Here is a 27,621-nt window from a genome sequence, read left to right as displayed (position 1 = left end):
CCCTGGTTCTACTGAATCAGAGCATGACCACCAAAGGAAAAACAAGAGCTGCTCTGGCTTCCTACCTGAATTTACTGTGCTGACAGTTTCAGAGTGCTGTGCATTAACAGCCTGAGCTTACACCTTGCAAATCCTACAGCCCCAGCATTTCCACCTGGCACTACCAGCTCTACCAGCTGGGTTTGTTCCCAAACAGCAGCCCTAAGTAAGTTCAGAAATATTCCCTTTCTTATCCTAAATCACCTTCCAGGAGAAACACTCAGCCAGTGTTAAAACCAAACCCAGCAATCACACAGGTTTAACTCCTACCTGACATTTTCCATGTAAATGTCACCAGCAATCAGCAAAGCCCTCCCCAGCACCACTCCTTGGAGCTTCAAAAGAGGGAAACTGCAGCCCTGCTACTAAAATCTGAGACTGTGAACTCCAAGAAGGATTCATTTCCCCTCTGATGCCCTCCAAAGCTTCCCTGTACAGGCACAGAGAGACAGAGCCCTGCCCAGTTTAACAGATGGGAAATATCTGGATTTATAGATTGAGGGGTTGCTTCTTAAAAATACTCTCACAACAAAGTGAGGCTTGCCTGAAATTGGGTGCTTGAGGACCTTCAAGATGTAGTTTGTTTTCCAGAGGATGCTACACAACATCCTACCTCAATTATTTGAAGCATAACACAACTGCTTAGACAGAATCCAGAAATGAAAGCAAGAGGGAAGTCCATCTCCAGTGAATTTCTGTACCTTCTCTCCTTCTCTTGCATACACTTGCTTAGGATTAATAGCTTTTTTTTTTTTTTCTGGACAAAAAAAATCATATAATGTGTTCTTCATCTCTTGCACCTGCCTGTGCAAAACCCACAGGAGGAGAAACTGAAATTTTGTATGCTTCAGTTTCAAGGTGAAACTAAGCTGCACTTTGGAAAAAAACTGTTCTACAAACGCCTCTGTACCACGGGTGGGAGCTGCAGGGTGCTCAGACCGCACCACCTACTGGTAGGAAGTTACATCTACACTTAGGAGTAAGTCCACACAGCTTTGCACGAGTGCTTTCTACGAGTCTTACTTTCTGCATGCATTTCAAGAAAGAGAAAAATCGACATTTTCATTGTTCTGGAGAATAGAGCCTATTCCCAGGAAACTAAGGTGCACCTGAGCCTAAAAAAGAAGCATGCACTGGTACAATGTATGTAATTATCCCACTAAAATCTACCACAGTTCTTTTGGATCCTCTCCTCCTTTTAAGACACTATTAAATTCTTGAAATCCAGTAAGATGTCCCAATTTCCCAAAGGCAGAAACATGGTTCTGTCATTGTGACATCTGGGAAAAGCAGAGAAAATACTTTGGAATTACCTACAAGGACCAGGTATTGCTGCTGTTACTCTGTAGTAAATGATTTGACTCGCTGGTAAAGCCAGGCTCAGAGCAATCCTCAAGCCTAGGCACCCCTATGTATTGTAGGAATCAAATGTCAATGCTTGTGGTCATCTTTAATAATAATTTGGTAAGAAAAAAACAGCATTTTGATGCACAGCAAACTGTTGGTTAGAAACCTGAAGAGGGGATTGCATTCTCCCTGACCAAACCCACCCTGGCATCCTTCAGAGGGAGAGAGTTCAGGCTATACCAGGCCTTGCAACCTGAGACTGCAGGCAGGGAAAAAGAAAGAAATCCAATTTCCTCCCAAAAGAAGAGATTTTTTCCCCCCCCTGTTGCTCCTAAAAGCAGACACCAAACTTTAAGAAGCTGTGGAAGAAGTTGTCTTTGAAATGCAATCCATGAAGTCCCAGCAACTTCCTGGGAAAGGATTCCAGTGGTTCAAGTTGAGTGTGATGAAGCCCCTCAGCAGAGGCCCTGATAGGAGATTAAGAGGCTAAAAATGGAGAGGTGTTGGAAGAAGCAGTTGGCTCCCACATGGGAAAGTTATGAACAGGATCTGCAATCAGCTGGTAACACATTCATAAGCAAGCTGGAAAATGAGGTGGCCCTCAGGAGGCCTGCTGCAGAAAATACATCATTATTCAGGGTGAGCAAACTGAATCCTCCAGTTGGTGGGTCTCAAAAAAACTGAGTGATAAAAAGGGGAAATGAAACAATATGTGCAAAATAAAGTACACGAAGGGGATTATTCTTTATTGTGCCTACTCAGGGATGAGATCTGAAAGAACTGTTACTACCCAGGGAGGAGATCTTGTGAAAACTGCAGCCAGCCCTCTGAAAATAAAAGTTCAATGATTATCCCCAGTCAAGAGGGAATTAGTTACTGGTTGCTATGGAAGGAACTAAGAAGAGAAAACATCCTGCTTTATAAAATCCATGTGGTGTCTTGAACAGGGACACCTCAGTAACCCTAACTTTGTAAGATAAGAGTAAAAAGAAAAAAAAAAAAAAGTGTTAGAAGATCTGGCTTGCTGCTGGTTTGTTTTTTAAATTCATATAAATAGTGCTAAGGATTTCCCCAGTCTTTAAAGACTGTGCCTCCACAAAAAGCCCAGGAAGGGTGATCAGGAGACTTCCAACTGTTACCCATCAGCTGCAACAAAACTTGACTTGAATTTCTTGCCAGGCTGGGTTGTCAGGTCTTGAATAACCTCCCCTCTTTCACAACCCTCCCAGCTGGGGCCAGCGGCAAGAAACTGAAGAGAAACAATGTTTTGAAAGTGGAAAGAGAATGAGAAAGAGGAAAGGCTGAAGCCTTTGCTACTATTTCAGTTTAAGTAGCACAGTACCTGCTCTGCCTCACATGGAATGTGTCCAACTAACTGAGTATCTAAGGTGGATCTCTAGGTCAGAGCAAGCTGCGAGCTGTTCTTGATGGTGCAGCCAGCCCGGAGGACGCAGCAAGCAGGGTCAGCACAGCTCTTCTTTCACCCAGATGTAATCCACATCACTCCAAAGGGTTCACAACTTGACCTCCACTGCCTGTGAGGGGCAAGACAACTTGCTCAGGCTTATCACTAAGAAGGGAAGAGACCCAGGAGATAAGAGATGATGCCATGGAGGGAGCTAAGGAATGAGCTGCTGGGTGCAGAGCCAAGTGGTCAGATGCAACCATCCCCCTTTTCCTTGGAAGGCTGGTGAGTTTGCTGGAGTTCTCTAGAAACTACCTACTAAACACCAAGTTTACTCACAACCTCTCCAAAACCAACCACAAAACCTTTACCAGAAGTAACAAAATCCTCCCAGTGAGTTGCTTTTGAAACAAACAAACAAACAAAGGAACACCAAGGCCTTTTTTTATGTTGTTTTCTTTTTTCTGTTACATTTATTGTTCTTTGGGGAGGCACAGTGGCAATTTCAGCTTTTGCTGGGTTTGCTTTTCCCTTGTAAAAGTGCAGGGTACAGGTTAGAGCCATCAGTCTACCATCAGTATAGACTTCAGAAGATCTCCAATTAATTTTTTACATTTCCTGATGAGAAAAGAGGCACATGTGCCAGACAGCAGCAGCTGAAAGAAGAAGAATTTAAGCAATACTTGCTTAAAAAGCTCCACTGACTGCTATTTTAAGGCAGGTTTGGTTAAAGTTTGGCAGGCAATTGGCTCAGGAAATGAAGAGAATTTTTCCCTCCAGAAAGACATTAACCTTGATTGCAAAGAGGCTTTTAGAAAACACTTCATCAGTGTGAAATTGCAGCTTGTTCCACGTCCTTTCCTTAGAAAGACACTGGAAATTATTTTTTTTTTGTGTGTGTTCATCATTCAAGACTTCTCATCTATTCTTTTACCTTGCAGGAATGGCACAAAACGTAGTGATGCTTTATTGTCACAAAAGGCAGAAGTTTGCTCAGGGAATTGGTGAGCTGGGCAGCAGGACAGGTCCCCAGAACCTCTCAGGCTGTGTTCTCAATGATCAGAGCAATTCCCTGGCCACCACCAATGCAAGCTGAACCAACCGCGTACTTCCCGCCGCGCCGCCTGTCCAGGGAGAGAAAAAACACAAAAAAATATTGAGATTCAGGAAACCACAGTGGCTGTTGTCTTGTTTTTTAGAAGAGAAAACAGCTATCAAGGCAGTTCTTCTGGAGATGACCCCTTTTGGAATGTGTGTGGTGTTTTTTTCTAGACAAGAATCACGAAGCCTCAACTGTTGAAATACTTCTGTCAGATAAAACAAGGAGCTGGAGGGCTGAGCCTTATCTAAAAGATGGGTTGTGACATTGTTCTTGGGCATACAAACTTGGCAAGGAATGAAATTATGGGGTATTTGTGGTTTCAGCACGTAATAAAAATGATGTATAAGTAAAACAGCATTTCCTTGCCAAGGCTGCTTTGAAAAGCTGAGCTTTCTGCAGCCACACTCCAAGAAACAGTTTTCTACATAAGCTGAGACTTTGTGGTTGGAACTCTAACCCAGTGTTGCAAGTACAAGAAGAAGGATGGAGTGATCTCTGCCCTGAGGAGGGGGGGAAAGGAAAACAGAGATAAAAATAATGCTAAGCAAGCCAAAAGAGTCAAAATTTCTGCAAGGTGGACGAGATTATCTTTAGAGCCCCCTTCCAGCTCTGATAATTCTGTAAAGGTGATGACAAAGCCTGTTAAACGTGCCCTGTGAAATGAAAACCAGACTTTGCTCCCAGGCCATTTCCATAAAGGAAAGGTTCTCACTGGCCACTGCAGGCTTGGATCAGATGGAGAGGAAGGTAAAAATCCTGTACTGACAACAGAAATGACTGAGAGGCAGGGTCTGCAGGACAGCACAGAGGTAACAGACATGCCAAGAAAGCCACAAAGTTCATCGCGGGGAGCTTTCAGTTTGCAGAGTGGAAGATTTTAGTCACAGAAGTTCTGGATTAACATTTTGGGAAGGTAAACGCATCAGAACTGAGTTCATGGCTACTTAGGTACCTTAATTCATGGACCAGGTGAGCTGTGATCCGTGATCCTGATGCACCCAAAGGGTGACCCACAGCGATGGCCCCGCCGTTGATGTTGGTTTTTTCTGGGTCAAGGCCCAAAACTTTTTCCACAGCCAGATACTGAGGTGCAAAGGCCTCGTTCACCTACAGCAGGAGAGGAACAGCACCAGTAAGGAACAACCACCACCAGGAGGAGGACAGGGAGCAGCTCAAGAGAGGGGATATTCTGCCCCTCTGCTCTGCTGAGACCCCCCCTGGGCTGCTGGGTCCAGTTCTGGAGTCCCCAACAGCAGAAGGACACAGAGCTCCTGGAAGGTGTCCAGAGGAGAGGCACTCAAATGCTCAGAGGGCTGAGCACCTCCCTGGGAAGCCAGGCTGAGGGATTGGGGTTGTTCAGCCTGGAGAAGAGGAGGCTCCCAGGTGAGCTCAGAGCAACCTTCCAATATCTGAAGGGGCTCCAAGAAAGCTGGGGGAGGGCTTTGGACACGGGGGGGTAGGGAGAGGACAAGGGAAATGGGTTAAAACTTGGAGAGAAAGGGGAGATTGAGGTTGGACATGAGGAGGAAATTGTTGAATTTGAGGGTGCTGAGCCCCTGTGCCAGGTTTCCCAGAGAAGCTGTGGCTGCCCCATCCCTGGCAGTGTCTCAGGTCAGGTTGGATGGGGCTTGGAGCACCCTGGGCTGGTGGGAGGTGTCCCTGACCATGGAAAGGGCTTGGATCTAAATCATCTTTTAAGGTCCCTTCCAACCCAAACCATTCTATGATTCCATGACCTTCCAAGTCTTTTCCAACCGTCAGGATTCTCTGACTCCTAACAAGGCTCCAGAATCTTCCCTGTCAGTGTGAGCTCAGAGAGGCACAGGAATTGGCTCTGCAAGTGTAGCAAAGAGCCAGAGAATTGGGGATGTACCCATGCAGTGTGTTTGAGCCAAGCCATGCCAAATAGAATGTCCTCAGAGGGGAGGGATTTGGAGCCTGGCTTGCATGGCAATGCCTTTATTTAATTCTTGTTGTTTTGTTGTTCCATGGGTTAAAACTTGAAGAGGGGAGATTGAGGTTGGACATGAGGAAGAAATTGTTGAATTTGAGGGTGCTGAGCCCCTGTGCCAGGTTTCCCAGAGAAGCTGTGGCTGCCCCATCCCTGGCAGTGTCTCAGGTCAGGTTGGATGGGGCTTGGAGCAACCTGGGCTGGTGGGAGGTGTCCCTGACCATGGAAAGGGGGTGGGAATGGAGGAGCTTTGAGGTCCCTTCCAACCCAAACCATTTTATGAATCTACTCCATCTGATTTCCCACAGAAGCTTTCAACAATACATGTGCACAAGAGCTGAAGTGGGGTGGGCTTCTTCTCCAGGTCATTTTGATTGAGATAAATGTTAAACATTGTGTTTATTCAAGTGTAAGCAACACAGGCAAAATAAATTCAAATCTTTCTGACATGTGTGACACGAAGCAAAATAATGTGGGGTTTTTTTTATTTAAAAAAATGGTGTGGTGTATTCCAAGGTAATTAATGAAAAGCAGATTGCTGTGACAAAAAAAGGCCTTGCTCACAAATGGAGAAATGTGACAAACTTGAAACATTAAAAGTCAGCCAAAGGACTAAAATGTAATGTCACATGAAGATGGTTTTGTTTGGTTGGGTTTTTTTCCCCCAAACTTGCTACCACACCATTTGAATTCTTTATAATGGCTGCAACTGCATGGCAGGAACTAGATGGAAAGAGATCAGGCTGCAGGCATGGAGAAACCCCTCCAGAGATGATTCCATGTACAAGTGGAATATTTCTGCTAAAAATACCAGGAATAAGCTCACTGCTCATGTTAAAACTCCTCACCTCCACCAAATCCATGTCCTTCAGGGTCAGTCCTGCTTTCTTCAGAACCTCGGTGATTGCAGCCACTGGGCCTGTTGGGAAATGGTGTGCAGGGTGAGTTGGATGAAAAAAAAAATATATATAAAGGTTTATAAACATGTTATACATAAAGGAAAAAACAAAAGGAAAAAACAAAAGGAAAAAACAAAAGGAAAAAACAAAAGGAAAAAACAAAAGGAAAAAACAAAAGGAAAAAACAAAAGGAAAAAACAAAAGGAAAAAACAAAAGGAAAAAACAAAAGGAAAAAACAAAAGGAAAAAACAAAAGGAAAAAACAAAAGGAAAAAACAAAAGGAAAAAACAAAAGGAAAAAACAAAAGGAAAAAACAAAAGGAAAAAACAAAAGGAAAAAACAAAAGGAAAAAACAAAAGGAAAAAACAAAAGGAAAAAACAAAAGGAAAAAACAAAAGGAAAAAACAAAAGGAAAAAACAAAAGGAAAAAACAAAAGGAAAAAACAAAAGGAAAAAACAAAAGGAAAAAACAAAAGGAAAAAACAAAAGGAAAAAACAAAAGGAAAAAACAAAAGGAAAAAACAAAAGGAAAAAACAAAAGGAAAAAACAAAAGGAAAAAACAAAAGGAAAAAACAAAAGGAAAAAACAAAAGGAAAAAACAAAAGGAAAAAACAAAAGGAAAAAACAAAAGGAAAAAACAAAAGGAAAAAACAAAAGGAAAAAACAAAAGGAAAAAACAAAAGGAAAAAACAAAAGGAAAAAACAAAAGGAAAAAACAAAAGGAAAAAACAAAAGGAAAAAACAAAAGGAAAAAACAAAAGGAAAAAACAAAAGGAAAAAACAAAAGGAAAAAACAAAAGGAAAAAACAAAAGGAAAAAACAAAAGGAAAAAACAAAAGGAAAAAACAAAAGGAAAAAACAAAAGGAAAAAACAAAAGGAAAAAACAAAAGGAAAAAACAAAAGGAAAAAACAAAAGGAAAAAACAAAAGGAAAAAACAAAAGGAAAAAACAAAAGGAAAAAACAAAAGGAAAAAACAAAAGGAAAAAACAAAAGGAAAAAACAAAAGGAAAAAACAAAAGGAAAAAACAAAAGGAAAAAACAAAAGGAAAAAACAAAAGGAAAAAACAAAAGGAAAAAACAAAAGGAAAAAACAAAAGGAAAAAACAAAAGGAAAAAACAAAAGGAAAAAACAAAAGGAAAAAACAAAAGGAAAAAACAAAAGGAAAAAACAAAAGGAAAAAACAAAAGGAAAAAACAAAAGGAAAAAACAAAAGGAAAAAACAAAAGGAAAAAACAAAAGGAAAAAACAAAAGGAAAAAACAAAAGGAAAAAACAAAAGGAAAAAACAAAAGGAAAAAACAAAAGGAAAAAACAAAAGGAAAAAACAAAAGGAAAAAACAAAAGGAAAAAACAAAAGGAAAAAACAAAAGGAAAAAACAAAAGGAAAAAACAAAAGGAAAAAACAAAAGGAAAAAACAAAAGGAAAAAACAAAAGGAAAAAACAAAAGGAAAAAACAAAAGGAAAAAACAAAAGGAAAAAACAAAAGGAAAAAACAAAAGGAAAAAACAAAAGGAAAAAACAAAAGGAAAAAACAAAAGGAAAAAACAAAAGGAAAAAACAAAAGGAAAAAACAAAAGGAAAAAACAAAAGGAAAAAACAAAAGGAAAAAACAAAAGGAAAAAACAAAAGGAAAAAACAAAAGGAAAAAACAAAAGGAAAAAACAAAAGGAAAAAACAAAAGGAAAAAACAAAAGGAAAAAACAAAAGGAAAAAACAAAAGGAAAAAACAAAAGGAAAAAACAAAAGGAAAAAACAAAAGGAAAAAACAAAAGGAAAAAACAAAAGGAAAAAACAAAAGGAAAAAACAAAAGGAAAAAACAAAAGGAAAAAACAAAAGGAAAAAACAAAAGGAAAAAACAAAAGGAAAAAACAAAAGGAAAAAACAAAAGGAAAAAACAAAAGGAAAAAATAAAAGGAATAAATAAAAGGAATAAATAAAAGGAATAAATAAAAGGAATAAATAAAAGGAATAAATAAAAGGAATAAATAAAAGGAATAAATAAAAGGAATAAATAAAAGGAATAAAGGTGCCTGGGGGACCATAGATCAGTGTTAATGCTACAGGTCAGCATTCAGAGCACCCAACACAAGATTATTTGACTAATAGCTTGAAAATTGACACTTACCAATGCCCATTATGGAAGGGTCACAGCCAGATGAGTGGAAGGCTACTACCCTGGCCAGAGGAGTGAGGTTGTGCTTTTTAAGAGCTGATTCACTGGCAATGATGACTGCACCAGCCCCATCACACACCCCCTTGAAATGAGAGAGAGAAGATTTCTTAGGGGAGAAAATGCACACAGAAACAAAAATCCCCACACTTTAAAACTAAATATGCCCCTCAAAAAAAACCAAGCCAAACCCAAAAACCAAACCTCAAGGCCAAGGCACTATTACTAATATTTAACAGATATATTAGTGCTTGTTCCAAACAACAAACTACAGTCTTTCACTGGTTTGGGGGCTAGTTAAACACAGATGGTTAATTTGTTTCCATATCTTGGAAAAGTAAAATATATTTTTGCCATTTCAAGTCTCCCTTACACTTGAAACATCACTCTGTAGGTTTGCAAGGACACTTCAGAGAATCCCAGACTGGTCTGGGTTGGAAGAGACCTTAAAGTTCTCCTGGTTCCAACCCCCTTTCCATGGGCAGGGACACCTCCCACCAGCCCAGGTTGCTCCAAGCCCCATCCAACCTGACCTGAGACACTGCCAGGGATGGGGCAGCTAGAATCTGCCTGGACAAAATTTAATATCATTTTAATATAAATTTTAAAATATTACTATTGGCTATTGTATGTACTATTAATTAGAAAAGATCCTTTCCAGACACCCCTACTTATTGTGGTTATGATCTGTTTCAGGCAGGAATTCAGACTGTTTGATCTCAGGGGGTTGATTCCAGCCCAAAGAACAGACATCAGTTGATTAAAATAATGATCATAAGAGGAAGAGGCTGTAATGACATCCTGCTAAGTACCCAGTCTCCTCTGGGTAAGAGCAAAATGTAGCTTGGACTACAAAAAATAGTAACTGTGGAGTAAAGAGGGGCAGCTGCAGCAAGGCCACTGATTCTAACACTTGATTTAGAAGTGTTCAGTAATTGTTGCTTCCAAAACAAAGTAGAATGATCAGTTCTACACAGCCACTGAAGGCACCAACTGCCTAACTCAAGGCTGAAGAGGAAGTCTCCAGGTCTCACTAAAAGAGCAGTGAGAAGCCACAGAAGCAAATTTTAGGAGCAGAGTGAAAAATCCCTTGAAGAGTAAACTAACATAGGAGTTAAAAATCCTTTTTCCCAGGAGATACCAGCCAAAAGTTGCTCAGACAAATACAGCAACCAAAAAACCCTGGAAAAGCTGAGAGGTGCCACTTTCCCCACCCAAGGCTTGGACGTACTCACTGAAGCATTCCCAGCAGTCACTGTTCCATTCTTTTTAAAGATACTTGGGAGCTTCCCCAGTTGCTCCAGTGTGGTCTGGGGTTTGGGGTGCTCATCCCTATTCATGGTTTCTTTCCCCTTTCTTGTTTTCACTTCAATTGGGGCCATCTCAGTGTTGAAGTAACCTGCATCCTGAGCTGGAAAAGAAAAGGAAGTGAAAAGATGAAATTCCCAAGATGCTTGCACAGCATGGCCAACAATCCCATTTGCATGGGCACACAGTTTTTGCTCTGTTTTAACCAAAAATTCAGGGGCAGAAGTGTTCATGCTTTATGAACACATCCCTGGCAGTGTCTCAGGTCAGGTTGGATGGGGCTTGGAGCAACCTGGGCTGGTGGGAGGTGTCCCTGCCCATGGAAAGGGGGTGGGAATGGAGGAGCTTTGAGGTCCCTTCCAACTCAACCCATTCTACAATTCTATGTTTTTGCTTAAATAACACATTTGCTTACATGTTTTATTGTTTGGATTTGGTTTTTTTTTTTTTTTAGAAACTGGGCCAAAACTCTACAAATGGAAACTTCTCCAAAGAAATATTCATGAATATTTCTGAACACAAATTCTGAACACAAATATTAGTGAACTCCTCCTTTATTTAAAATAAAAACAACCACTAGATTTAATTTTGTTATCCATGTCATTGATGTGAACACACAGACTAAAAACCACAACTCCTGCCTCCCAAAATGGAACCAAAGCTTCTGAGCACTTCAAATCATTCCACAAATGCAACATGAGGGGATTTAAAATTAAAACACTGGCATTGCCAGATCTGCTGTTGTTTAGCTACCTCTGAAGTGTCTCAATAAATTTTACAAAGCCTTTTCCTTTCCTGATAAGCCACTGGGCTCTTGAGTGTGGAATAAGATGAGCTGGTCATAACATAAAGAAATCACAACCAAGGTAAAATGTTAGAAAACAAGAAAGCTGCAAGAGCCTCCTGGAGGGCAGGGTTTCCAGCCAAGGCTGCAGGACTGGGAGGAGTCAGGGAACAAGATCAGCAGGGAAAGCAACTCACCAGTGTTACAACAAAGTTACAAAAAGCATTGGTACAGCCACTGGAAAAAGTACAGGATCTTCCTTCCAGAGCAGCAGCTGTTGGAAAGCACCTTGGATACATTCAAGGCCATCAACCAGGACACATGACAGGACACTGCCTGAACTTAATGTCCCCTCGGGAGAGGTAGCCAAAAATCCCAAAAAGGGGCTTGTTGCTTATCCTGCTGATGTGCACAGCACCTGCCTCAGCCAATTCCAAGCCGAGCCCCTCAGGAGTGAGCTACTTGTATCCCAGGGTGAACCAAAGCATGAATTACAGGTCTGCAGAGCAGAAGACAAATCACCCCGAAACACAAGCTACACAAAACTGAAAAACTCTTCCCAATTGGTGCTAAAAACTGACCAGATTTGAAAATAAGATCATAGGAACACCTCCATTCTGCATTTTACTCACCTGCCTTGCATCTCTGTTGTGTTTTGTAGGCGTATTTGTCACACTCCTCCCTGGTGATGTTGTATTTTGCAGCCAGATTTTCAGCTGTAACTGCCATGGGTATTTTCACATGGGTATCTGTCAGGCCTTCCCACAATGTGTCTTCCAGCTGCAGGGAGCATTATGAAAAGACAATCATAAAGCAGAGTAATATTAGCATTTGGGGTTTTTTTTTTTGATAGTTGCTACTGATTCAGCAGCTTCTTGGAAACAAATGTCTCTTTGTAAAATTAATTCAGGTTACCTGGAGGGACTTGGTTTAACGTGGAACAAACACATAAAAACCAGCATGCAAGTTCTGGTGTGTTTAGTTAAGTCTACTTTGTGCTCTACTCTGGTTCTTTCCACTTTTTTGGGGGAGGAAAAGTCTATGACTCTTGATATTTCAGTGTGTTTCACTGCTGCAGGAGTTATTTATGAAAGACCTAGAAGAAAACACAGCTGTCTTTCTGGTTACCAAGGAGGCAGGGTGAGGAACTGTGTGTATATGCAGCAGCCTCCTGATTCTTTGGCTCCTTCTCTACCATCAGGTAAAATCTCCTTTCTTGAGCCCAAGTAAAGCAGCTCTGGTGAGGAAATACCCACAACTTCACTCAACCTGATAAAAAGCAAAGCCAGACAGCTCAGAAAAAATACACAGAAATAACTTCTCTTGGAGAAATTGGTGGATTTCACTTCAAGTTACCATTTTTTAAAATGGAGATGCCTGCTTTTTGGAGGCAAACTGTTCTTTCCCAATCTATCAATCCCCTGCTCACCTTATTAACTTCAAACTGCTCTTTTGACAGCCTCTGATACCAGAACAGTTTTTATTTTACATAAAGTACTTTGATGGGAAGCACCAAGTGAACTAAGTTTTGTGTCTAAGAGTTTATATGAGTAGACTTAACATGGAACAGGAGTTCAAAGAAAAGTTTTGGTAAAGTCAGAAAATTGACTGAACTTATTTTCTTTTGGGAACATCTGAATACTGGGTAAACAGTTTGAAGCACCAAACCTGGACCTAATCTCCAATAATTTCATTTGTCTACAGGCCTGAAGCTCTATGTTGCTCTGTAAATATGATTTTATTCACACACACACACACACACACAAAAAAGGTAAAAAAAATAAATACTTGACCTTGAGTTCTGCTCCTAATCTGGTTCCAAATCTGATGTTTCGAACGGCATAAGGAGCCTGGCTCATATTTTCAGCTCCCCCACACAGCACAACTTCTGCATCATTCAGGCAAATTTCCTGTCAACAGCAGAACAAAACAGATCTAGAATTTAGTCTGCTGGTTTGGGGAGAAAGAGAAAAACTCTTTTAGGGAAAAGACCTGGTCACCCATAAAACCCCAGCACCAAGAATTAATTCATTTTTAGCCACGTGTACTTTACAAGGGGTTTTGCCCTTCTATTTGGATTGTATTTTTAATTGCATTTTCCTTTATCCTCATGATTATATCAGGGAGGTTACATCTCTCAGGTTTACAGGTGGTTGACTGTTTTGTTTTTATAAAGGCAAGTGGATTTTGCTCTATTTTAGAAAAAGTGATGGCATAAATCTGGCTCCTAGACAAAAGACATTTAAAAAACCCAGGTGGCTGCTTGCATAGGTGAGAACCTAAAGAATGATCAGAAGATGAAAGCTTCCTGTTGTGGTTCCGGAGCTCAGTAATTCACATTTGTACAAAAATGATCACAGAATGCAACTGTTTTGCTGCCTGTTACTTGTTACACACAAAATAGCTACAATGATGATTTTAAAAACCAAGAAGAAAACATAGCACTGCCGAGGCTGAAAACCCTGCAGGATAACAGGAAGTCTCCACTAGTGGGAGCTAAAAATCCACAGTAAGACTCACCCCACACACAAATCCCACATTTCTAGGCATGTCTCTTCTCTCACCAGTGAATGTTAAAACTAATAGAGAAAAAACAAACAAAAAAAAAAACCACAAAACCAAGCAGCTTTGTACCTGACATCCATTGGCAATGGATTGGAAACCAGAGCCACAAAGTCTGTTGATGGTGAGGGCTGGGACTGGGACAGGAACTCCCACACGTAAACCCACGTGTCTTGCAATATAAATGGCATCTGAGGAGCTCTGCAGGCAAAAAAAATGTGAGTTACACTCTTTATTTCTTTGATAAACCTTGATGAAATGTCAAAAGGAAATTCTGCTGGTCAGATGAAGCACTTTGATTCACCTCAAGAAGACCCCATCCTTGCTGATCAAAAAGGGGCAAGGTCTTGACAAGCATTTTCAAGAAACTGTGTGTCCCAAAAGCCCCAAAATGGGGCTGGAGGTGTTAAGACTGAAGCCAGCAACTTCATCCCCTTATTTTTTATTTTCAAAAGATCAGACACACAACAGGCTGAGGCAAGACCAGATCCTGACTGACAAGCAACAATGAACCCTAAATTAAAATCACTCAGACGAAGAGGGGAAGCCCCCTCCCCAAAGCAGACAGTGTAGAAAAGGTGGAGTTGCTGTTGCTCCTTCATAATCACTCTGATCTCCTAATTGGACACTGTCTTCTAATGACAAAATCTCATTTCTCTCAACTTCTGTCAGGCTTCTGGTTGAAAGGAGCTGCACACAGAGCAGTTTGCTTCAGAGCTCACTCCTTTAATAAACCTGGCTCCAACATAAAATGAAAGAAAAATGATCAGGCTTCTGCATTTCAACTCCTGAGTCAGCAGAGGATGGTGAGCACTGACACAATAAAAAATTGTACCAGCCCTATTCTAGCTTTGTTTGGAAAAGATCCACTACAAAGGCAACACTTTTGCTCTTGGGGCTTATGTCCCAAGCTAAGAGGAATTACAAAATTCTGTGAATGATGCTACCTGCCAATGTACCTTCAGAAAGAAAAATAAACATTACTCAAGCCACTCCTGCTGAAGAAAGGGAGTTAAAAGTGGTCATGCATTCATAGTTAGTTAAACTTAATAAAGCAAGACTTAAAAAGAATGCAGAAAAGAATCTATTGGGATTGAGAAATATAGTGCAAAGGAAATGAAATGTAATTTCAACATGAAGGTTTTTTGTTAAGAAAATGCTATTATTTTTATGAAAGTATTCAAGGAGATTTGAATGCAACAATATTCTGGTTTTTCTAGGCCAGAAACAGGTTCTTCCAAAACCTAAGAAGTGGCTTAAAAGCAGCTGTAGGAGATGGAAGAATGAAAAGCTACTCCTTTAGCTGCAAGTCCTTAAGAAAGAATACTGCATGTTTGATCACTTAGCATGAAAATTCTCAGACAACAGTTTCTTCTTCACCCTTGAAACACTGAATGGAAAATAAAGAGAGCCCAGCCTTAATAAAAGCAAGGTGAGAACACAAAAACAAAACAGAAATGTTCTTTGCTGTCTTGCCTAAAACAAAGACTCACATCTAGACACCTGTGTAACTGCAGCCTTGTAATGCTGGTGGCAAAAAACAAGACAGGATTGTCCCAGCCTCTCAGCCAGCCAAAGTAGGTGTCCTTCCAGCTCTAAGTAAACTCATTTTCATCAGCCCAAAAATCTATTTAAAACCCCAATGGGCTCAAATCACTTACATTCTCCAGAAGAAAGGGGTTTATGCAAGTCAGTGCAAACTCACTGATGACTGAATTCCACAGCTTGAGTCATTCAAACTGGGAAAAGGTACCAGAAATTAGCACCTAACCACCTAATGAAGCCCCCTTTTTAAAGCTCAGCTTGTCCTAGTTTAAACTACCTCTGGTACTAAAGACAGCTGACCCTGGCTCCCAGCAACACCCCAAATCACACGGGGCATGTCCCTTCAACAGGAAACACTGTGCTATAAAAACTACTCCCCCATTCCACTTGGGTTTCTTGGCTGCAAAGTCAAGGAATGACTGAGAGGAGCCACCCCCAAAGCTGCTGCTGGAGAGAGCCACCCCCACCCAGCCAAGTTTCCAGGCCACCAACCTGGATGACACTGCCAACCACCACGCTGTCAATGATCTCAGGAGGGACCTTGCCAGCAGCTAAGGCAGCTCGAGCAGCATGTTCTGCCAGGTCAGTGGCTGTGAAGTCCTTCAGCAAACCCCCATAGGTCCCAAATGGGGTTCTCTTGGCTGCCACGATGAAGACACCTGCAGGAGAAGAGAGGATTGGGCAGGTGAGAGGGGAGAGCACCCAGACAGGCTCAGCTGGGTAACAAGGTGATTGACTCACAAGAGGCTGTGGAAAGACATACAGACACTGTGAGCACATGCAGCTCAAGATAGAGAAGATAAAGGGGTGATTTAGACAAGGAAGCTGCCCCTGCCTTATGGAGAAACTGAGAGAACTTGTTGAGCCTTGAGCAGGCTGAGGGGAGACCTTATGACCATGTTTCAGTATTTCACAAAGATGGAGACTCCCAATTTCCAAGGAGTCCCATGGACAAGGGGCAATGGGCACAAGTTGCTCCTGGGGAGATTCTGAATGAACACAAGAGGAAATTTTTCCCCCTGTGGACAGTCAGACATTGGGATGGTCTCCCAGGGGAAGTGATGGATTCCCCCACTTTGGAAGGTTTGAAGTCTCAGCTTTATAGGGTGCTGGGACATCTCACATAAATAATAATATTAGAAGGGTTGGACCAGATAATCCTTGAGGTCCCTTCCAACCTGAGATTCTAGGATCCTATAAGAAGCTGAAGAAAGAAGAGCTTAGAGCTTGGAGCAACTTGGTCTAGCAGGAGGTGTCCTGCCCAAACAAGGGGGTGGAACTGGATCATCTTCAAGGTCCCTGCCAACCCAAACCAGTCTATAATTCTATGAAGATTCCAGAAAAACCTCTTTTCTACAAAAACTGGGGAGAAAAACCCCCACCCCATCAAGCAGTTTGGATACCAGAGAGACAAAACAGGCTGCCACACCATATTAGTGCCAGTGTGCTCAAAGATGGAAGTAACATCTGTGAAATTCCAGAGTGGACACCTGTGAAATAATCAGGGGGAACAAGTTCTTGAAGAAGAAAAAAGGGCATTCCCTCACCCTAGAAGAAGCAGCAGGGTTTTTGGGCTTATACTCTTCAATAGTTTTCACAAAGAAAACCAAAACAAAAAAATAAAGTAAAACATAAAAAATAACTTTTGAGATGAGCTTTAATTCCTTTAATTTCAGAGGAAAAGCAGTCCCTAATTAAGCACATCCTGCTCTTTTTAGAAGGAGGTACCTCAAGGTTGTGAAGCCATGGACTGCCTGCTGGGCCCAGGGGTGGCTGCTCCTGTGAACTTTCCCCCAGTTGAACAAAGGAGCTCAGGTCCCTGCAGCTGCCACCAAGGTTATTTTAAGCACCACCAGGAGGATTTGTAGACATAAAAGAATGTAAATGCCCCTTTGCTGGGCTGCTCCTGGGCACTGTTTTCAGGCTGGTGTGTCAAAGGTTGGGTTGCCTCCTCTGTCCCTCAGGTAGCTGGATCTCAGGTTAAGTGATTTTACAGAAGAGGACTTCCCAAACTGGTCATGGCTTGCTCCTTGCACACAGCTGGGATCTGACCCAGGCAATGAACACACTCAGAAGGTCAGGGAAACACCCTGAAGTTCCCTAAGGAGAAGCTGCAGCTTCAAGGGCAGGGAGGAACATGAAACCCAAGGTGGCTTTCAAGGAGGGCACATCACAGGCACTGAAAATCTGTGTGTCAAGACACCTCAGTATATCCAGAGGTCTGAAAAGTACCAAGGTGCACCCTATGCTCATTTGACATCTGCAAGTAATTCAGTTTAATCCAAAATAATTCTTAATTTGATTCATTATATTTACTTTTGTACATATTATTTTAATAAAAAAGCAAAAAAGTCTTCACTACCATGAAGCATGAACCTCTACAAGTTGTTTTTTTTAACATAAGTGAGGATGTTTTACCTACTTAGGTTCATGGCAAATGGTTGTGTTCAACACAATCACTTCAGGAGCAGTTTCTGCACTCAGGTGACAGATTTAAATGTACACCAGTCATTTACCTCACCAAATAAAAGTATGGTACTAACAATAATTTATGAAATGTGAATTCTGAGTCTTCATCAAATGTTAACAACACTTGAAAAAAATACAAAAAAAATAAAAACCAAACCAAAAACACCCTTAGCTCTTTTAAGGATTATGTCACATCCTTAAGCTTATCCTCTCTGCAGGCCCTGACACACTGATTCCTGTCCCTCTGTCTCCTCCAAAATTGTGCCAACAAGACTACAAAGGTTTTGCTACAGACTGACCAAGCTTAAAAATGTGTTCCCCTCCCTTTTGGCCAGCTTGTTGGTTATCCACATTATTTGCCAAGTCATATCCTCCCTGCTGCCCCACAAACAATCCAGGGGCAAGGATGGGACTTTGCCCTTGAACCTTCTTTTTGAAATAATAACTTCCCTCTGTCTCTCTCTCTGGCTGAGGTGGCTAAACCAGAGCTCATCCTACACAACTGCAGTAGCTGAAGATTAACCCAGAATGAGGAGAAAACAAAGGGGTAATTTTCCTTTGGATCAGTTCTGGGGCTGAATTTACCTTCTGGCTGCTCAATAGTTTCAGCCTCAAAGGGAGAAGACTGGACTGAATCAGCATGGGAAGCAGCAGCAGCAACACAACACAACAGTTGAGTTACACTGAATTAAAGTGACCACGGAGCCATTCCCCTGTGGGCAGATGGCTCCAGAGCCTGCCTAATGTTCCTTGGCTGGAGAGAGATCTCCAAATTCTACTCCCACAAAACTTCAGGAGCAAGAGCTGGCTGAAGTCCTGAGTGAGAATGGACACCACTGCCTCTTCCAAGTCTTCCCAATAATTAGCAGTGCCCCACACCATCACAAGACTTCCAGAATTTCTGCCAATTTCCAAGGTGATAAACACAGCACGAGAGCAAAACAGTACTAAATGCTGGGACTTGGGAACTTCTGGGGCTAGAAAGGAAAGGTCACCCTGAACCCTTCTCAAACTCTCAATTCAAGCCATCTTTTAATCTGCTTTTGTCTGCTGCCCAAGGGGCATCTGCTATTACAGCTCTGAAACATTCCCTAACCCTCCAACGTTTCCCTCATGTGCTTGGCATGAAAATATTTCTTCATCAGATCCTATTTTGAAGGCCTAAAAACCAATCATTAACATTAATACAAAATAAGCTAAGGAGCAAGAGCAGTTTATGAAAAATATTGCAGCGAGAGAGATGGTGACACAGAAAACTATCATCAAACAAGCATGGGCACAGCTGCTCACAGAGCAGTATTATTGCAACACTGTTTTCAGCAACAAAACCTCAAGCCATGATTTATCTGTTATCACTAAAGCACAGCCAGTAAAGCAATGGCAAATAGGTAGAAAGCCCCCCTTTTTTTTTTTCAACAGATTCCAGTGTTGTTTGATACAAGATCAAGTATGAAACGTTGCGTCCACCTCACTTTTAAGAGGCACAAACTCTAAACTACATAGAGAACGAAGCAGTTCCTCACATAAAACACTTTTAGAAAATGTGAACATTTCCAACATTCCAAATGTGAACATTCCAGTGAAAAGAACACTTCCAACCCGAATTTATCCTGCACCATTCCTGACAATGTGGGGCAGGGATGTGACAGAAAAAATAAAGAATCAAACAGTACCAACACCTCCAGGCGTGAGGCAGACACTCTGCACCTAAGATTTAAGGGTTTTTTGAACAGAAGCATTTATCTGACTGCTGATCTTCGTGATCTGAAGAGATCTTTTCCAGCCTCCCAATTATCCCAGGGATGCTGACAGGGCGCGGGGCGGGAAATCCCCTCAGCCCCGCCGGAGGGACAAGGACAACCTCAGGGGCTCCATTTTGGGTTTTCTGATAGACAACGCAAACTTCAAACAACTTACTGAGCCCGACCACCCCAAGAAGCCCAACCCGGCCGGGAGAGCCGAGCCCCTTCAGTCCCTTTCCCCTCAGCCCCTCCCCGCCACCCCCCCGGGAGAGCCGCGGTCCCTTCAGTCCCCTTCTCCTCAGTCCCAGCCTCCCCGTCAGCCTGAACCCCGCTTTCCCTCAGGGACCGGCGGCCCTCCTGAGGAGCCAGATCCCCGTTTTCCCCCTCCCCGGCCTGTGAGGAGCCTCCCGGTGACCCCCCGACAGCCCCGCGGTGCCTCACCCCTCAGGAGCGCCATGGCCGCACCGCCCTCTCCGCTCCGCTCCCTCAGGCAGCGCGCTTCGCGCCCCGCCCCGGCCCGCCCTTTTTACGCGCCGCACATTCGCCACGGCCGGAGCAGGCATGCGCAGGCGACACTTGTAAAGTGATTTTTAAAATTCTTTTTCATCTTCTTCTTTTTTTTTTTTTTTTTTTTTTTTTTTTTTTTTTTTTTTCCACTTGATTTCGTTTCTTCCTCCTCGCCGTTTCCCACCGCCACCCAGCACGCTGTGGCGAATCGGCGGATTCCCCGGCGTTACCCTGACAACGGTAGCGGGAGGCTCCGGTTCTCTTCCGCCTCGGCCCGTCTGTCCCTGAGGGCCGGGCCTCTCTCTCAGGGAGCGAAATCCCCCCCCCCCCCCCCGAACGCCTGTCGTGGGCTTTCATGGCGGCTTCACAGCCCTGAGGTGATTCACAGATCAGGCATCGCCAGCAACTTTGTGGGAGGCAGCATCAGGGCAGGGATTGTCCCCCTGTGAGGCTGCACCTGGGGTCAGTTCCGGGCCCCTGAGGACAAGAAGGACATTGAGGAGTTGGAGTGTGTCCAGAGAAGGGAAAGGGAGCTGGGGAAGGGTCTGGAGCAGAAGTCTGCCCAGGAGCAGCTGAGGGAGCTGGGGGTGTTGATCCTGGAGCAAAGGAGGCTGAGGGGAGAGCTTCTGGCTCTCTGCAACCCCCTGAGAGGAGGTTGGAGCCAGGGGGGGTCGGGCTCTGCTCCCAAGGAAGAAGGGATGGGAGAAGAGGAATTGAGCTGGAGGTTTAGATTGGAGCTTGAGAAGAATTTCTCCCTGGCAAGGGTTGTCAGGGCCTGGCCCAGGCTGCCCAGGGCAGGGCTGGAGTCCCCATCATTCCTGGAGGGATTTCCAAGCCCTGGAGATGTGGTGCTGAGGGCCATGGGGCAGGGGTGGCCTTGGCAGTGCTGGGTTAAGGGTTGGAGTTGATGATTTTCAGTTTTTTTTCCACCCCAAATGATTCTCTGAGTCTGTAACTGCCTAAGGCAGGGTTGATCCAGCAGTGGTTGCTGGTTGCAGTGTGTGTCTCCTGGTGACAGGGTTGGTGGTTGTCCTGCTCTCAGGTTTTCTGACCCTTCTGATGGAAAAAAAGAGAGAGAATGAGTGGCTGAGAAACCAAACAGGTTTTGTAGGTCCTTGCTCAGCAAACCAACAGCTGATTTCTTGTCTTGGTGGTGCTGAGGGCCACGGGGCAGTGGTGGCCTTGGCAGGGCTGGGTTAAGGGTTGCACTTTACAGTCCCAAAGGTTTTTTTTCCAAGCAAATCAATTCTATTTCCAAGCTTTAGCTTTCTGGACTTGAATGAAGAAGAGCAGAACTTGCCATGTGTTCTCCACTTGCCCTGCCCATTGCAACCTCCCAGCTGGGTGCAGAGGATCCACAAACCTCCTTTCAAAGATTTTGTGGCTGAAAACACACACTGAGGTATGATTTATGTGCATAAAAACTCCAGTGGACTCTGGGAGAAGATGGGAGGATCCACAGAAATAGTCTACACACCTCTGAAATTCAGTCACAGCTTCCAATCCTTAAGTAAAAGCTTTGAGAGTGTTCATTTGTGATCATAAAGTACTTTGTAGTTTTCAAACAGAAGTGTTCCTGATATCATGGACTGGAAAATGAGGATTTTAGAAGGAGAGGGACAGTGGTCATGGAGTGAGTCCTGTGGATGTTTAGGATTGTGTGGAGGCAGCACTGATGGAAGCACTCGAGGAGCTGCAGGTGGTGGTGGTAGATGATTCAGACCCAGATAAAAGAGCAGACAGTAGAATGGCTCTGTAGACACCAATATTTGTACTTTTCTTCAGGTGTTTATTGCTCCAGACTCTTTTATGAAGTTTTCCTAATGCCTTTGCTCATCTGTTGTCTGTCTCTTTGTGGATCTTGGTGCCTGAGGACATAATGCACCCCAGAGAGCTGACCTGCTGGGCTGGCTGAAGCTCTGATTCACCTGTGGTGATGTGGGGGTGATGGAAATCTTCCTGTGGGGCAGAGAACTTCTCTCTTCTTCCAGTGACTTCCAGCCCAAAAAGGCCTCTGGAAAGCAGGATGCTCTGTGCTGCAGAGCTTCTGGGTGAGCACAAAGCAGCTCTGGGACCTGGTGATTTAGGGTCTTGGTGTGGCCTTCAGTCACACAGGCTGAGTATCAGTACAGTATCAGATTTAAATGCCTTTTTTTTTCCACCCAGCTCTGCTGTGGCCCTCTGGAGCACTGTGCTGAAGAAGGTTGTGAATAGAGTGGGTGTGAGAACTCAAGCCTTGTGATGATTGGGAAGGATTCAGAGAGTTCATCACCAGGTCTGACTTGGCTCTGCTGATCCTCATGCAGCAGGGTGATGATTTTGAGGCAGAGTGAGCTGTCTGGCATGGGAGAAATGCCAACACACAACCCCACAAGGGCACACAACCTCCTCCCCAGGACAAGGGGGTGCCCCTGGAGGGGTTTCTGAGCTATACATATAAATGTTTTTGGTTTTTTACATTTCCCTTTTTGACCAGAAAGTTACAATTTTTTCAAAAGTGTTTTATTTCACAAATTTTTCTTTATCCACAGCTGAATATTACAGTGACTATTACAAGCATTTCCCTATAAACAAGAGTGTAGTTTACAGCTTTGTTCAAAATGGAAAAAAGAAATAGTTTATAAGCAGTAGTATTTCACCTACAGTATTCACTCTTGTGTATCATTCAGCTTCTTGGAGAGCAGCTACACCTTCTGCTTGTTAAGGTAATGAGACTTCACAACCCTCCTCAAAAAAAACCCCAACAAAATACATTGCACTGTAGCAGCACATTTTTTTATATTATTTTTAAAATTTTTTTCAACTTGAATTTGAAAGTTTTTGTCCACTGGCATATTAATTTTGAAATAAATTTTGCATTTGTAGGGGAATGTGCCCTGTGGATTGTTTTACTTAATGACTACGTTGCTAGAACTTCTTTCAGGGGGAAAAAAGTTAATTAATTTATGGCTGTATTATATGGGGATCAATAAAGCTGGAAGAAAAAGTTCATGCAATTCATTTTGATTATGTTGTCTTTATACACACTGGCAAAATGCTGATTTTTTTCAGATAAGTAGGGTCTGAAAGAATCAGTTTCAATGGTTTTGTTCTTTTTTTTTGGCTGAAAATGGAGGGAAATGACCCATTGTCTCCAGTGCATCTTTGTCACCTCAATCTTTTGCAAAAAAATTATTGCAAAGACTTCAAAGTATTTTGTGATTTCAGTGTTGAAGTTGCAAGTTCAGCAAGGTTAGCCAGAATGTAAGCTTAAACTCTACAACATGCCCACATTTTGCTACTGTTTCCTCACAAATTCATCTTTTTAGACACAGCAGTGAAGCTGCATGAGTTAAAAAAAATATTTATCACTTGGGGTTGCATAAATTTAGTCTCAAGGCTTTGGATTCTTTTCTTTCTTTTGGATTTTCTTTTCTTTCAGCTACTCCAGCAGCTTTGCCAGCTGAAAGACAAGCAACCTCAGCTACAAAATGCCAATATCAAATTAAAATAAAGTCAAAGCAGCTTTTTTTTGGTGAAAAATGAAGTGTTTACATTGTCCTGGATGTTTTTTTTTTTAGGTCAGACAGCAGATGCCTGAAGCGCTGCCTTTGGAGCAGTGGGGCTTTTGCATGGTTTAATTTTTAATTTTTTGATTTTGTTTTAATGATTTCAATAGTGCTTTTTTTTCCAAAAGTGCTTTCCTTATCTATGCAGAAATCAGTATGGGTCAGTGCTTTGTTTTGGGTTTTTTTCCCTTCAAAGTGCTTTTGCAGACCTCCCCTGAGTGGGATTTTTCCCGATTTTAGCAACTCCCAGACAACTTTTGATGACAAAACAATAAAAACATTCCCACTTTTTTTTTTTTTTTTTTTTTTAAATGCTTGCTTCAGAGGAACAGTGGTGGAGAAGTCAGTTACCTTAGTAACAGCTCAAGGCACACAATAATCAATATTTAAAAAATAAAAGACAGGGCTCTGGCAAAGCACCAGTTTTCATCAAAGCCACGCTTTGGGTGAGATTTCCTCTTTTAAAATAAAAAATGAAATAAAAAGTGCCAAACTCAGGAGAAAAAAAGCATGCTTGAGCAGTGCAATTTAACCACATTTACAGTTCAATAAACCCACAAATTTTAAAACCTGCTAACAGAAAATAACACAGGTGAAAACTATTTCACACCAAGTCCTCTTCCAGGTGGATATTAGTGGATAAACTACATCATCACAGACCAAGGCATTAAATCCCAGTTCCCAGCTATGCATACCAGGAGTTTTTCAGAGAGTTTTGTTGTTGTACATATAAATTATGATCTAAAATCACCAGTGGAAGACCATTCTCCCCCCCGGGGGACCATTAACCACATTTTAGAATTGTGATTGGCAACGAAATTGTTGTGCAAGAGGATTCTGTCGTGTAGCCTGACTGATAAATATGGCTTTAATCAACCTGCTGGGGATTGTACTCTGAAGAATTTACACCAGGAAGAGGTAGAGACCTGAAAGAGCCTGAGAGGAAACTGCTGGCCTAAGATCAATTCAGAGAAACAGCCTTCCAGAAAGATTGGATTCTGCTCTGAATATTGTTTTTAAATTGGGGTGTCTAACGCAGCATGGGGGGGGAAAAAAAAAAAAAAATGGGAGGAGATGCAATTAAAATCAATTCAGAGCATTGCAAAGCAAAACAACATTCATTTGCAAAAGGTGGAAAGAGGTAGGTACAATAAATAAAAATATTGGAGCTAAGGGACAGAAGAGTGTGGGCTGGCTGGGCACAGGCAGTCAAGTGGTGGCCTTGTCCTTGTTGAAGGGGAGATGAAGGCACTACTGAATATTTGCAGTAGGTGCAGACACTCCAGGACTTATTTAGAGGTAGTGCTGGTATTGGGTAAGCAATAAATTTTCTTCTCTGATTAGGTGGGTGATGGTTAGGGGAAAAAAAATAACTTCTGCCTAGGGAACAGCCTTCAGTCTCTCCTTCCCCACTCCAGCTGAAACAAGGTACTGACCCACCCAGGTGGACCAACAGAGTTCTTCACAGCACTCACCCTATTCTTTAAAAATGTGCTTTTGGGGAGTGTAATATACATATATAGTACATACAGGACTATTACAATGTGTATATACATTGATTATATACATGATGTTCAAATCAAAGCCCACTCCTTCTCTAAAAAAAATTTAAAAAGGGGGATTGCAACATGGTGGGATTTAATATTTCTTAAAGAGACTTCACACTCTGAGTAGACAGGGGACCTGCCTGGTCAGAAATTTGCTGTTTGGATATGGTTTACACCCACTAAAAGTGTTTTCTTTTGGTTTGTTTTTTTTTATCATTGTGGAATTGTGGAGACTTCAAGAACCACAACAGACAAAATTTATGGAAGTGGAAAGGACAAAACACTCACAGTAGAAAGAAAGGGTGGGGCTTTTTTTTGCTGCTGCCAGATGTCCTCACCAAGTTTTGGCACGTGGAGCTAAGGCAGAATCTCACCACCACCAGTGGCCCAGCACCACTCAGCCTCAGGAAACACCTTCTCCCTTTCCTGGGGGCTCCACAGCAACTGAGGATTCAATAGATCATAAGAGGCACTGAGAAAAATCAATGCCCCTTTCAGCATCTACCTGAGGTCAGAGGGTTGGCTTGGTTTAACTTATGTTAGATTGAAAAGAGAAAAAAAATCTTCACAGATTTTGAATTAATTGCAATTAACTCATTTAAGGCAGAACACAAAACTCTTTGTCTACAACACTCTTAAGGAAATGGCTTCCATTACTAACACACTACCTTAATTTTTTCTGTTAAAACATTTCATTGCTTATCCATTCCCTTTTGTTTTAAAAGTCTGTTTCTCTTTTGTTTTGTTTTTTTAAAAGGTATTCTCCATTTATCTAAGCCCTGCATTTGCACGGCTGATAAAGTTTTGGGTGAATTGAGCAGAATTTTCCTGCTAGGATTAACCCTCTGAACCCTTCAACTGGGCTGCCTTAGTGTGTCTTTTGGCATGAGTTTCTGCTCCAGGCCATGTAAGAGGTGTAAAAAAAAACCTCAACAGCCATTGGAGGAAAGTTTTTGACTTTCAGAAGCAGAGGGAAAAGCCAAGAGTCAGGATCAGATCCCCATCTAGAAGTAGGAGGCCCAAGGCACTCCCTTGTCTTGAAATGATTTCACTAAGACAAAACAACTTTGCAAGTCACTAACTGGAAATTTGGGAAGAGAATCAAGCCCAAAGTGCCAATTTATTTGAATTCCCATGAAGCAGATGCACTGGGTGTAGTTAAGAGGAGCAACAACATTTCTCCAACACAGAACCTGTGGCCAATTCCACGTCAGTGGCAACAAGGAGCATCCAAGCCCTGTTACCCCAGTGGGTGTGATAAATAAGTACCTGCACCTTCTGCAATTTGTTTTCTGAATTCACTACTGTGACAACAGGAAGAAGAGGCAGAACTGCATGTTAGGAACACATACAAATCCACCTAGCTATCAGACAAATAATATGTCCTTCAAGGCAGCCTCAGTGTCTCAGATTTTGCTTTTGATTTAACTGTTATTTCTTCATCGACACCACTGAAGATCAAAGGAAATTGTCTCCCACTCACCATTCTTCCCTGGTAGTGGCTCTGGGAGATGATTATGGGCTTTCAACTATGGCAACAGCAAATGATAAGAGTAAAAAATAAATCTACATTTCAAGTATCCTTATTTCTGAGCTGCAAATTACCCCCAAAATCACATACAGATCTGTCTCTTTTTTAACTGTACAGTTTAGCATCCATTTATTTCGGTGTATTGGCTCTTCCAGAAACCTCTTTGGTCCATATTTATTTCCTTTCACCATTTTTCTTTTCTTTGCTGGAGGTTTCTGGGTGGGTGGGCTTCACTGGACTTCCTTCAGACTCTATTGAGAAACTCCAAGTTGAGAGAAGCAGGGAGGTGAATCAAGTCCATGGTTATGGAGGATGGGTTGAAGGGAAACATCACAGGGAACATGTGCTTGAAGTCTAAGAGCAGCTGTGGAGGGTCATTTCGTTCTTGCAAGTGCATCTGTGGGGTTAGGAAAAGAAAACAAACTGTTCAGTTGTTGCCTTGTCTTTGCCCTTAGGGTGTTTAACATCAAAGCTTTGAGGAAGAACACAGTTTCACAGAGATACTCCAAAAAAAACAGCCAGAATGATGGTGTTCTCTCTTGCAGCAGCCTTCCTCTGAGCAAATATTTACAGCAGGTTCTACACAGGCTTGGACACTGCTTCAGAAGAACCTGGCTACGTTTTCTACCTGACCACCAAGCAAGACACAGGACTTGGAAACAACACTTGGCACAGCCAGAGCAGCTCTGCCTGACACCAGCAGAGCACTTGTGATTGACAGAGAGGTATCCCAGGGGTAACTAAACACTTTTTGGGTTTCCATTTCCTCCTTGGAAGCATTAAAAGTTTGCTTTCCATTTATCTGGTTTTAATTTAATGCCAGTTTCTGCCTCGTGTCTCAGAAGGAACTCTGTTCCACCCAGGCTTCACTAACTCTTGTTAGTGCTTGTTGCTCTTTGTGAGTAACAGCCTGGTTCTCCCTGCAGCTTTCTGCCCACAGAGCTCTAAATTCAGGGATTTACCAAATCCTTGAGCTAGGAATGATTTAACCCAGGTGTCAGCAAACTCTCTCCTCCACTAGAAAGCCTTTCCTTTACCTGGATGTCTCGGATGAAAGCGACTGTCACACGTTCTTCAAACTCATTCACAGGAGTGTAGAGGTTCAGTATCTTCACAATCTGGTGAAAAAAACCCCAGGATTACAGACAGGCATGGGGAT

General features: G+C 42.4%; 2 protein-coding genes across 5 annotated transcripts in view; both read right to left on the bottom strand.

The window, feature by feature from the left end:
• Positions 1–3,716: 3,716 nt before the first annotated feature.
• Positions 3,717–19,914, bottom strand: LOC139789642 (3-ketoacyl-CoA thiolase, mitochondrial-like). The gene is made up of 10 exons (XM_071730593.1): positions 19,771–19,914; positions 15,611–15,777; positions 13,646–13,774; positions 12,805–12,921; positions 11,644–11,791; positions 10,155–10,330; positions 8,875–9,004; positions 6,693–6,763; positions 4,846–5,000; positions 3,717–3,915 (listed from the first exon to the last, which is right to left on the bottom strand). Exons 1-10 carry the CDS (start codon positions 19,784–19,786, stop codon positions 3,831–3,833), a joined length of 1,194 nt encoding a protein of 397 aa, XP_071586694.1. The 5' UTR covers positions 19,787–19,914; the 3' UTR covers positions 3,717–3,830.
• A 3,734-nt stretch (positions 19,915–23,648) lies between these two features.
• The window catches only part of LOC139790041 (unconventional myosin-Vb-like), a 120,385-nt gene continuing 116,412 nt past the window's right edge, over positions 23,649–27,621 (bottom strand). For 2 of the 4 annotated variants that reach the window (XM_071731261.1, XM_071731260.1), the window contains 2 exons: positions 27,500–27,580; positions 23,649–26,859 (listed from right to left, as the gene is read on the bottom strand). In XM_071731261.1, coding sequence (XP_071587362.1) covers positions 26,707–26,859; positions 27,500–27,580 — 234 coding nt within the window. In that variant the 3' untranslated portion in view covers positions 23,649–26,706. The remainder of the gene's footprint in view (positions 26,860–27,499; positions 27,581–27,621) is intronic. The other 2 variants (XM_071731258.1, XM_071731259.1) reach the window with 1 other exon arrangement.

The sequence above is a fragment of the Heliangelus exortis genome, chromosome Z, assembly GCF_036169615.1.
Source record: "Heliangelus exortis chromosome Z, bHelExo1.hap1, whole genome shotgun sequence".
Lineage (NCBI taxonomy): Eukaryota > Metazoa > Chordata > Aves > Apodiformes > Trochilidae > Heliangelus > Heliangelus exortis.
Note: the sequence above shows the minus strand (reverse complement) of the source record. Positions and strands in the feature narration are given on the sequence as shown.